Genomic DNA, 12,763 nt, shown 5'->3' on the forward strand with positions numbered 1-12,763 from the left:
CCTCTCCCTCTCTCACACTGAAACCTCACTGCAAACACCGTTGTTTTGTTGGCCATGTATTATGTGGATATCAGATATGGAAATATAAAAGATAAAGGCAGAAGTTTGCAGCCGACTCACAGGTCATAATAGAGACAGAATGAAAAAGCTGCTCTCCATCTGTCCAATGTGGCTTAGTGCTATGACGCATGAATGAATGAAGCTCTCTGTCAGGATGGATCCAGCAGGAGTTTAAGGGAATGACAGAGACACAGCCTCACAGTACGAAACAATTTCCCACATTATACGAGTTTTCGCAGTGAAGGCAAATAAAAACACATCGGACCCAGTGTGCAAGATCCGAGTGTGTGACGTTTTTTCGGATTACGGATCTGAAACAAAACCCATCAGAAAATAACGGATCCAGTGTGTTAAGACCTTTAGTCTAGTTTTAGTCATCTTGATGAAAACTAAAATTAGTTTTTGTCAGTTTTAGTCATTTATTTATTTTTGTTAGTCTTAGTGTAGTTTTTGTCATGGAAGAAAAGGCTGTTGACGAACATTTTCAGTCATAGTTTTAGTTGACAAAATTAACACTGTTTCATAACCGTCAGGACATACACTGTTTTTTGGGGAGGGCAGAACCTTGAAGATAAATCTTGGAGAGTGTTACGTCTGTCATATTAATTGTAGGCCAATCAGAAAAATGAAACACATAATGTAGTAAGTGTAAAAAAACTAAGGCAAGCTTGTTGGGTGTTGTTTAAAGGGGAAGAGCAAAGGCGTATTTTCCACTATGAAAAGCTTTGGTGTACGATAGAACTGGCGCTACAGCTGCATTAATGCTAAGCTCCATCTGTACAGATACTAGGGGTGTAACGGTACAGGAAAATTTCGGTTCGGTACGTACCTTGATTTTTAAGTGACGGTTCGGTACGTTTTCGGTACGATGATTGAAGCGGATAAATCAAATCTAATTCTAATTTTTAAATTAAATTGTATTAAAATGAATAGGCTGAATAAACTGCATATATAAATAATGCTGCAACCTCCCTCCAAAAGTTCTTCAATGATTAAAAATATTAATAAATAAATACATTTCTTAATAACTTATTTTCATTGATATATTGACATATTTAAACCCATTTTTTAAACACTAAAATTTCCCAGCTTACTTGAACACATCATTACACAACTGCAAGTTAGCTTGTTAAGTATGCAAATTAGCATCTTTTTTGCCGATTTCAACACGGACTTCAGCACTGGATTACTTTTTTAACCAATGGGACCTACTACAAAGTTTGGAAGAACTTTCCACAGCCCATCTTGAGGGATAAAGAGGTTAAAGCGGTGTGAAATCTGAGGATCCCTCTCTCACTCATTCGAGGCTGATAGTTGAAGGTAAAGATAATATGATTCACAGAGCCAGAGCACCATTGCTATTTAAATGAAGCCGGCGGCTCTTCTAACTCCACACACACCATCACTCTTCTTCGTTTGTTTTTGTAACTGCTCCTTCTTCTGTAATGACGGTTGCTGGCAGCTTTTAGGCTCATTGCCGCCACCTGGACTGAAGTGAGAACTCGACTTTTTTTAATACTCACTCAGACGTATTCGTTGTATTACTGCGTGCACCGAATCGTGATGGCCGTACCATGACGGTACGGGAGGAATACAAATACCGTTACACCCCTAACAGATACAGTAGAGGAGAGAGACAGCGATGTCTCCTGGTCCTTGAATGTTTCCTTTAGTCACAACCTGCTGACTAATTTTCAGTTCACCTCCGCAAATAGACTTTCTATGCTGTTTAGACTGTATTGCCTGCAAATTGCAATAAAACAAGACAAACGCAATGTTACAAAGTTATTTTATACAATGTTAAATAGACATTGTACTGTGATCACCTGTTTGTTTTTTTTTCCATATATTTCAGAAATCATAGGAAGATTCACGCTGATCAGCTCTGATCAGCTCTGCTGCAACTATTCAAGTATGACATAAAAATAATGTATTTTGCTGCAAAAAGCATGTTATGTTTATTCTACGTTTGCTTTGACTATCAGAGCGTGGTCACTGATTTGATAGATCAGTTTTTTTCTAAGACCAATTGATCGGCTGCTGTCTGGGTGTGATTTTTTTTGTGTTGTTGTTGGTTGACTACAACCCTAGTGATTCATCTCAGTTCTCCTTCCTCTAAGACAGAATTTGTTTTCGGCAGCTCCAGTATGTTATGCCAGATCAGTAATCTGTCATGTTTGGCAATATCAGGGGAATTTTCACAGCTGATATCAGTGTATGAACAGCTCTAATAGTGTATAATAGACATGATGGGACTGGTGCAGACAAACAGCGGTCTACATTGCCCCCACACTGATACATATCTAAGCCTCGAAGACAGACAGCAGAAATGCAGGCGCAGACACAACACACACACACTCACCCCCACATACCCTCCTGATCACACATTCATGCTCGGCATATTTGCAGTGAACAACAAAAATGAGCTCACACAAACATGAAGGTAAAATCTGATGGAATTTCAGAGAAATCCAAACTCTCTCTGCTGTCCTCGGTTCTTATCGTCTAATCTTTGGGGGCTAATCACCAAACTCCATCACAAACATGCCGATAGCATGCAACCCCAGCAGGGAAAGCATTGCTCCAATAAAACGCATTGCTGCAATAGCACACACCCAAACAAGAGACCAGCTGGCCTCTTATCCTGCTCTTAAGCTGCGTTATCAGCTTTGCTTGGAAATAGAGCAAAATGTTAACACGATCTGTGGAGTTGCTGATAGAAATGAGTTTTTCTGGCAATTCCATTTTCTTTATACCTCTCTGATAATGTATTGTCTGGGAAGACAAATCATTTCATGGACTCAGCGAGAGAGAGAGACGCTATTCAGTGCAGTGGAAGGGAAACAAGACTTATTATGCAACAGTTTAAAGATAATTTATATAGGATTCTTTATCTTTTAGAGTTTGTTTAAATGTTTTAGTCAATTTTGAGTCTTGCAAAACTTCTCTAAAGACTTGCATGATAATCTAGTGCAGTTTTCCTCCTTTTTCTGTCAGTGAAAGTATCTATTAGCTGTCCCTGTCACCAGAGGACCTTGTTTACTGTCAGCTGTGGTCAGCAATGTCCGCCACAGCTGGGAGCAAAACACATTTTTGATGCGTGGGAACATAAATTCTGGGTGAGAATCACTTTACACCAATCTACTTTACATCACACTCTCAGCAGTTTTCAGTAAATGTGAACATTCAGTTGTCTAGACCAGATTTGTCCAACTAATGATTTCATATTTGTGACAAGTGTCCAGAAATGACCAGGTAGGTAAAATGACATGAAAAGTTTGGTCAAGAAAGGGTCAAACAAAACCAAATATCTGCTTCATTTCCCTCTGTCAGCACACTGTGACCTCGCTAAAAGCCAAGTCTGAAAGGATGACACACAGCCCTATCCAATCAAACCAGTTCCCCAACCTGTCAACCACTTCCAAAACACACACACCTTTATACACCTGTCCATCATGTGTCACACAGCTTAAGGCACATGATAAAGACACACACACACACAAACAAATACGATGTACTCATGGAAAGACGAGCACACAAACAGACTGAGAAGAGCCCTGCTGCGTGAGTCTGCCATCACTTATCATGCTGCGGCCCCAAGTCTCCAAACAGATCAACATACCACAACTCTCCACAAACACACGCTCACACACTAAACCAGTTAGCAGGCTCCTTCTGAGTACAAGCATAGGAAGTGTGTGGAGAGGACTGGGTGAAGCCAGGGTAATGTCAGCCATACTGAAGGGGGCTTCTGAAGCCAGTCAGTGGCAGTGACCATGATGAAAATGCTGTTTCAATCTAACTTTCAATCAGCCAAGTAATAGACAGAGAGGTGGAGTTAAGGCAAGCCATAGCCTCCTGCAGAAAAGGCCACAACAAGCTGCCTTGCAGTAATATGAGCCATTCCTCTAATTAAGTCTGCATAACTTGTATTCTTCTTAAAACCAAAACAGACGAACTCTAAAAAAATCCCCTATTTTACTGTCAGCCCGTAAAGACATGAACTACTCTCACCAACATTTTTTTTTCATTTTTTTTGGAACCAGAGTGTAGAGATGCTTATTTCTGCTGTAAAGTCATTTTAACAACAAGCACAAAGTGGACACTTGAGAATGTGCAGTTTTTTGTATTTCAGATCAATTTGTCAGCACTGGAGGCTGCCGCTTGGAAAAAAAAAGGTATTTTCGCAACAGTAAGTTAGCAAACATGTGGGTTGGTCATTTTGTAGCTTGTCAATTTGACCAACTACTTAAGTAAATCTGTACTTACAAGAGCTACAAGATAATCATTGCTACACTACTTTTAAGTCAACGCAACAACACCTGCTCAGCTGAAAAACAGTAACTCATTGTTAACACTGCATTTTCTCCAGTTAGCTGCAATCATGTTTTAGGTTAGCTAATAGTTAGCCCTCTCCTTTGATAGCGTATTGCATCACTTAACAAGTTTGTAGCACTACATTATGTAATAACGCCATATTATGTAATAACCCTAACCATAGGACTTAGTGTGGGCTCCAAGGTATGCCCTACCCAGCTACGTTGCCCTAACTCTAACCGCTTAGTGACTTATAACTAAACCTAACCCCCCTTCAGGGCTCTAGACTAAACACCTAACCTTAACCCTAGGACTTAAGGTGGGCTCCAGGGTATACCCTACTACCTTGCCCTGACCCTAACCGCTCAGTGGCTTACAAAATGCGGTGTTATTACATAACGGATTGAAAATTTATTACATTATTACATAATGTGGCGTTATTACATAATGTGGCGCTACAAGGTGACAAAACTTGCTTACTTAATATTCTTAAATTAGCAATGCAGCTACAGCTACAAAACATGTAGTTAGATAGGTTAGTGAGCCCTGTGTTTTACTAGTTTGTTTGTTTGTATGGTTGACACTTTAATAAACTAGCTTAGTAAAAACGCTTCGCTAAGTGGTGTTAATCATTGCTAGTTAGAAATGAGAAAAGTCACAGCAGCTGAATGACGACAAAACTGAATTTTTTAAAAGTATAAACAGTGTCGATATGACAAAGTAAGAAGGATCAAATAGCCAGCACGGAAGAAGAATAATAAACAAAATGGCTCACGTGAATATCAATAGTGTAGATGATAAGCATCCCCACTAATAACCATCATTCTTTTAGAAACAATTCTAAACACAATAGTTGGTCATTTTTTTGTAACTTACTTCAAAACTTCTCAGTACAGATGCTTGCTTTTTGCGGTTTCCTTGTGGATCCAAAATGCTCTTGTGGACAAGTTGTGACCTGCACATTCACCACGCTATGAAATAATCATGGAACATTACGAGACGGAGATGTTTTAAAGCTAAATGCAAAGCCAGAACTACACTCCAGACATGGCTGCTGCACTGTGTCACTCCGCCCAGTGGTTTACTCAAGAAATAGTTCCGAGTATTTGCTTCATGCGTCGTAATGTTACATAATTATACATTATTATTTCATAGCGTGGTGAACGGGTCACGACGTGTCCACGAGAGCATTTTGGAGTTGTTGGATTGTGTATTTGATGAGTTTGATGAGGGAAAGCCAGAATACCATCTGCTTACATTGAGTTGGCACAGCAGGTCCGAACTCGGCAGCGCCGATCTAAAAGTAGCTTGTACCGACAACTAAAGGTAACGAACCTATTACTCAGACTGTAGGAATTATGGCAATGGGCGAATTTGCCAAAATGTTGAAGTATCCCTTTAAACAGCAATGTTAGCTCTGAGTTCTCACTGTGTGAAGGTTGTCTTGGGTGTCGCTGGCTCTTTGCAGCCAGGTGTTCCAAATCAAAACTGATTGGATCATTAATCATCCAGGGTCAGTGTGACGTAGCCTACAGTATGTTCATCTAAGAGGAGTTATTAGACCAGAAAGCATGTAATTCACTCATTATATGCTAATGAAACATAATGCTAATAAATTAACAATACAGTTTTCCTTGAAATTATTGATTTTAGAGATAATGGTAATCCAAATTCAGGAATGATTGTGATCCTGGCAACACTGAATTTAAATGCTGAATAGGCTGTTAGGAGGTGTCCTACATTTTCATTTTCCATTTCTATTGCAGGCCCCACCAGTGACTACTGCTTGAACATTTTTAAAAAACAAAAACAACTTTTGATGCAATTGTTTAAAAATGACAATGCACTCTTTTTCTAAAGCTGACAGATTCGGAAACTATTCACTTTAGTCACATTAAAGTTCAGAATATAAAATCCTGTGAAAACTCAGTGTAAGGCAAGCTGAAGCTGCTGGAGGACGGGCACATCTGTCCAGCTTTTAGCAGCACTTCATACTTTCCATGAACTTGTGCATCCAAGGTATCCACATCCAGTACTTGGTTATTATTCCCATTTTAACAATAGAAAAATTCCAAGTACTTTGCATTTGAGAAAATGGGACTGCACAAACAGAATAAAGGATGAAAATCAGTCTCACCCTGTATCGTCCTGCTGAAAGCCCTCCAGCTCATCCCTTTGCTCAGCCAGAGAGGACTCCAGATCCAGATAGGTGCCATTGTGGGAGAGCTGCAGCGTGCAGTCATCAAGCTATGGGGGGAAAAATGAAAAACATATTTCAACTCAAAAGTCCCAATAAATGAAATGGACCAGAACTACAAAATCTGCAAGAGCCAACCAGTATACCAGCTTAGATTGGCATTAAAACCCAAAAAAGGAAGGAAAATATGATGTGTGTGATATAAAGTCTTCGCTGTGATATGCGGTAACAAATCACCCAGTTCTGAGCCCATTACTTTTTAGCACTAGCTCACTAAATCTCAGCATGTGTTTCACACCCTTTTTAAAACATTCTGAGCGTGTAAAATGATGCCAGTCAACAGGGCAAAGATTTAAACTTTGATTTAAACAACAGTGATCCATGACAAGAGGGAGAGCCATGCAGCCTGGCTCTGCTTTCAGCATTACAAAGCTGTTAAGGGAATTAAGTAGTAGAGACATAGCTATAAAGACAGGAGAACATGAAACCAAAAACAGGAGGAAACCAGGGAGGGAGAGAGCAATATGAATGTGTTTCAGCACCAGCAGCAGGAAAAATGACACTTCAAATGATATCTTAATTTTGCTAAGCTCTTGCACATTTAAACCTCTGTTTGTTTACTCTCAGCACACATCATTTACATATCTGCCCATTTGCACATGACATATTGTGCAGAACTGCAGAGCTGCCAGAGTTAAGCCCACTTTGCTGGGTAATGAGAGACCCCGGTGAGTTTGAGACCAGGTGCAAAGTAATGTATCTGCACAGGACTGGCATTGATGTTTACGAGTACAGTCACAAGTCGATAGCAGGTGCAAACAGCTACAAGTCATAAAAAGTAACATACATCATTGAATACACGAGCTATGTGCTTTGCAACGTTTTGTTAAAGCTGTTCATGTATGAATAGGCCAATGAGATCAGAGTCACGAGTCGAGGTAGCATTTAGCACCTGTATGACACTGTAAGGCCTAACCTAGCCTGGCGTTTGGAGCGCCGCCAAACGCCCCTCGGCCGTCGGGTCGAGCTGCATGACGACACTCACTGACCAGCAGAGACCGCAGATCACAAGACCTGCTGCTGCACTCTGTCTCCGCCGCTCACTCGGAAACACAGAGACTGACTGTCGGATGGACTCACGGCATAAATATAACCTTGCTATATTTACTCTGCACCGAGGAGCTCATGGTGGGTGTGTCCTCAGGGGCTAGAAGTTAAAGGGGGCAATGCCAAGGCCAAAGATGTTCTTAGGAGAAGCTCTTATCCATGTGGCAATGAACTTTGCAAGAACACTCCAACTTATGACAGATTATGTTAATAATCCCATTTCTACATACAGGAGCCATGCAGCATGAGCAAACTTTGAATGACTTTTATTCTGCTCCAGTTTTCCCTTAGAACTCGCAATAACCTCAACCATTAAAACTCACAATAATTACACCCATCCAAGATTAAAAAAAAGGAAACGCACGGACATTATTTGGATTTTATCCGTCCTAATCTGAATGCTAAATCTAGCAAAAATAGTGCATTAACAGCAGCATATCCTTTTTTGTCAGTGTGCTGTTTACCTCGTTTTTAATCTTAATTGAACATGTTAGCATGTATGCCTTTATAAGAAGCACTGAGCACAAATTACCCCTAAACCTGATGACAATGATGTTTGTTTTAAAAGCTTTAGTTATAAGAAAAGGATGATCAACTGTTAAAAAGAATTAATGAAAGATTCATGGAAAAATTTTATACAGTTGTATTATTTGGGAGGGCCGCATTCACCAGCCGGTGTAAGGAAGAACTTCTTTTTTTTTAAACTATGTTCTGTTTTTGTTTTGTTTAACTGGTGATGAAGTGAATATACATACATAAAATTATAACTAGAAAACAACAAAAACAAGAAGACAACCAAAAATCAAACAAACAAAAAAAGACAATAAGTACATAAAAACAAAAACAGACATTATTATTATGGCATTGGTGTTTGATAATTTGTGGTGTGGTAAGGTGTCCTGGCTTATACAGTATATATTAGTCCAATCTTCTATGTAAATAATATAAATAATACAATAATTATATAACTATAAATAAATGATAGTTGTCCTAAAATGAAAAGGGGGAGGGTGCTTAATAGACTGCTTATTAAACACACACACAAAAAAATTTACAATAATCTTCTGCAGTTTTATCAAGATTATGACAAAGTTTTGTATCTGTTTTGTTCTTAGTGTAGAATAAAACTCACACATTTAGGTGCTACAATAATGGCTAAAATGATTGAATTTGTACTTATGAGCGCTAAAATATGTCAGATTCTAAAAATCATGTTGTTTCTGATTGAATTTTTCTGCATTATTGTGATAAATTAAACATGATTATACAATGTGTACAAATACAAACCCTAGTCCCAAAAAAGTTGGGACATTATGTAAAAATGTGAATGGCATTTATGGCATTTTAAACAGTGTCCCAGTTTTTTGGGGGATAAAATATTCATGCTTTGTTTGATCTAGAATGATAAATGCTAAATTATGAATGCAAACATAGCACATAGCAATATCCTATGTGCCAATAATTTCAAATTCATCTTAGCTGATAGCTGATAGTAGTTCAGACCTAAAACTTCTACAAATTAAAGGGGACATATTGTGCAAAAATCACTTTTTCAGGCTTTTCTAACATTTATGTGTGTCACTGGCCTGTCCATAATCCCTTTGAGTACTAGAAAAATCCACTCCCTCTCCCCTCTCTTTCTCCACCTTTCAGAAAATGTGTGCTGAAACAAGCTGTTCTCGGATTTTACATCTAGTGACCTCACCAGGGGCCTAAGCACCCGCCCCCAGGTTTGGTTGGCCGTCCCCCACTTGGAGGAAAGTTCCGCCCTCCCCTACTGATCCTCTCAGCACCAGCTGAAAATACTGGATAGCTCAGTGGGTTACCCTGCTGACTACGGTCTGGGAGATTGATGGTTCGAATTCCAGTCTAAACTTTGGGGAAATAAAGTGTCTGTAATATCACAAGTGCTGCATCCATTTACTGAGAGGGGTGTGGTCAGGGGCGGAGTCAGACAGCTAATTACCATTTAAAGACACAGTAACGGCTCGTTCTAAGAAGGGCTGAAACAGAGGGGTTTTTAGACAATACTGGAGTGTTTTTTCAGCTATAAACTAAACAGGCATGTTTTGGGGACCTCTGAGAACGATATAAAGTTGTCTTAAAAGGGTAAAATATGTCCCCTTTATAGTTTGAGGATGAACAAAATAACACATTTCAGTCATTAAAACCGTTTTAAAGCGTTAGGAATGATGATGATCAGAGAAAAGGACTTCAGATGAGGTAGGCAGGCTAATTAAGGCTGAAACTCCACTAACTTATCCGTTTTGTACGGCCAATATTAACAGCTGCAGAACTCTAAAGCTTTAGTATCGGTTGTAAATATCAGCAGCAATTTTCATACCTGCCAGTTTGATATTTCACTTCTGAAAGTTTCTCTTTGGTGAGATCCTAACTAACACACTAGATACCGTATGTTAGAAAAAGGTTGCTGTAATCATGTGAACACACACCGATCTATATGCGAGTGAATTTTGGATTTAGACGGTTGGAAAGTTGTTAACCTCTTTCCTGGCTGGGTTTTATTTTAGCAGGGCATATATAGGAGCCAACGCCATCGCCAGTCTTAAAGGGGAATTACCCTGTCCCCCCTAACGCTTCAATGATATAAAACCACAGAGCAGTTCATCTCAGTCCAGTCTGTTGTTAGCTGATGTCATTGCCTTTGTTGAAAGTTAACAGCCAGCTACATGCAGTCTTTCTGTTCATTGTGAGGTAAATTTCCCAAATCTATCAGCCACAGTGGACTATGGGTCTTAAAAAGCATCATAACAGAGACATGTGTACCAGAAAACAGTAAATTTAACCCCAACCTCTGTGTTTACTCTGGCACAGAGCCAGGCTGCTCTCTGATCAGAAACATTTTTTTAAATTGAGAGGATTGTATTTCTCCTGAGTGGGCGTGGTTTCAATTCATTCAGCCGACAGGCCCACACCATCCAGGTTTTACTGCTTCATTTTTCCCGAATTTGAAGCTTCATTTCATAAACTTAGAAATATTTTTCATGACTGAAATTTGGCCTGGTGGTTTATAACACAGCAACCTATCACACAAAAAACTAAAATAAATGATTTTTTTTATTACTTTACAGGGACTTTAATATTGGTTATCCCTTGTATTAAACCCTAAAAACCCACCTTCAAACAGGATATTAAACTATGTTTCAATGATGTGCCATCATTTAACAGCCTTTGCTTTTAGATTAAACATAAATTTCCATCAAACCAAATTTATTTTTAAAAAATATGAGATGGCAAGTGTCTCAGTATAACCCCAGATTTAACTATTGTTTTGTTTTTTCTGGAGTCCAGTGATAAATGTGGTGTTTACTTGACCTTTTCCTGTTTCATTTGGAGCAACTATCCTAGTGTTTCTTATAAATGGAGTCCAGTGCTTGATTGTTTTTACAGCATGTTCTAATTTGGATTGCTAATGTTTCATCACTTCTTCATCTGTGTTTGCACACTGCCCTGTAGTCTTATTCCTAAAAGAGGTGTTTTCTTTATGGTCATTAGGATAAACATGCAGAGCTTCCATCCTACATGCTGGCTGCATGCATGAAGGGACTTTTTTTGTAGTCTCACCCCAGTTTCTCCTGCTATTTACTCTCTCAGTCCTTTGTTATTGTCACTGTCCATGCAGATAAAGCCTGTGAGATTTGGTAAATCACATTGAGGTGTTATTAGGGCATGTGAGGGGGGGCTGTCCCATTGCCCCAGTTTCATGCAGGAATAAGACAAAGACATTTCTTGTGCCCTATTCTCTGGCATTATTCAGCACTTCTTATTTTCTAAAACACTGTCTCATGTCCCAACGCAGACATGCACCAGCTTTCACCTCCAGCTCCCTGCTGTCCTTATCGACTCTGCTTACTTGATCATCCAAACAGGGATTATGCTATGATTAGTGAGCTCAAAACCATGCAGGACACACAATTCATTAACAGCTTACTCTCTTTCCTAAAACACTTCGCTCGGCTGAATGCGACATGAAAAACACACATCATTCTGGATGGAGCCGGCAGAGAGGCGGCTCCAGAGCGAACCCCAGAGCTTTCACACTCAAGCTCTGGGACGGGCCAGGGAAACACTTAGTGGCTAGTATACTTTACACTCATTTAATCAGATTCTCCGAGAAGAGTGAAGCAGAGAGAAAAATAAGTGAGGGGGTTTGGGAGTAATTACTTCCATGTTAAAACAACACAAAGCCGGCTGGCGACCACGCTGGGTTGACAGTTAACAATGCCCTTACGTAACTCTGGTGATGAGTATTTGGGAACGTTTTGTGTCAAAATCAGAGCCACAAAGGATCAGACTCTTTGAAGAGAGTGGAGGAGGGTGTGTTCTGCACAGCTATTAAACCACCCAGTGTTGCTTTAATGGGAACCCTGTAGTAATGAAATACAAGCTGAACGCTGCAGTCTGGGCTTTGGTGTTTTTTTAAAAGGGGAAAGCTTTTCTGTAGCATGACTCACAGTTTAAGGCGCATGCATTCAGCCTTACATTTAACACTTCAGCAGGGAATTAACTCTTTGTGCAACCCGAGTCCAAAAAAGTTGGGACACTGTGTAAAATGTAGATAAAAACAGAATGTAATGATTTGCAAATCTCATAAACCTATATTATCATTTCATATCAGATGTCAAAACTCAGAAATTTTACTGATTAGCTATAAGCAACACGTCTCAAAAAAGTAGGGACAGAGTCATGTGCAGCATCCCCTCTTTGGGAAGTGAGGAGACCACTTCTTTTGTGGGTTTTATGATGCTACAAATGTTACTGAAAGGTCTGGACTACAGACAGGCCACTTCAGCACCTGGACTCTTCTCCTGCGAAGCCATGCTGTTGTGATGGATGTGGTTTAGCATTGTCTTGCTGAAATATGCAAGGACGTTGTCTCAATGGGAGCATATGTTGCTCTGAAACCTCTCTACTTTCCAGCATTGATAGTTCCTCTTTAGTCTGCAGGACACTGCATCCATGGTTTCCAAAAAGATTACAAATTTTGATTCACCAGACCACAGAACAGTTTTCCAATCTGCCTCAGCCCATTTTAAATGAACTTCGGCCAGGAGAAAATGG

At 39.6% G+C, this 12,763-nt stretch overlaps 1 protein-coding gene across 6 annotated transcripts in view; it reads right to left on the bottom strand.

Moving 5' to 3' along the window:
* The window catches only part of fhod3a (formin homology 2 domain containing 3a), a 118,366-nt gene that overhangs the window by 98,901 nt on the left and 6,702 nt on the right, over window positions 1-12,763 (bottom strand). For all 6 annotated transcript variants that reach the window (XM_041808734.1, XM_041808733.1, XM_041808735.1 and 3 more), the window contains exon 2: window positions 6,515-6,624. In XM_041808734.1, the coding sequence (XP_041664668.1) occupies window positions 6,515-6,624 (110 nt within the window). The remainder of the gene's footprint in view (window positions 1-6,514; window positions 6,625-12,763) is intronic.

This window comes from Cheilinus undulatus, linkage group 16 (assembly GCF_018320785.1).
Source record: "Cheilinus undulatus linkage group 16, ASM1832078v1, whole genome shotgun sequence".
Taxonomy (NCBI): Eukaryota; Metazoa; Chordata; class Actinopteri; order Labriformes; family Labridae; genus Cheilinus; species Cheilinus undulatus.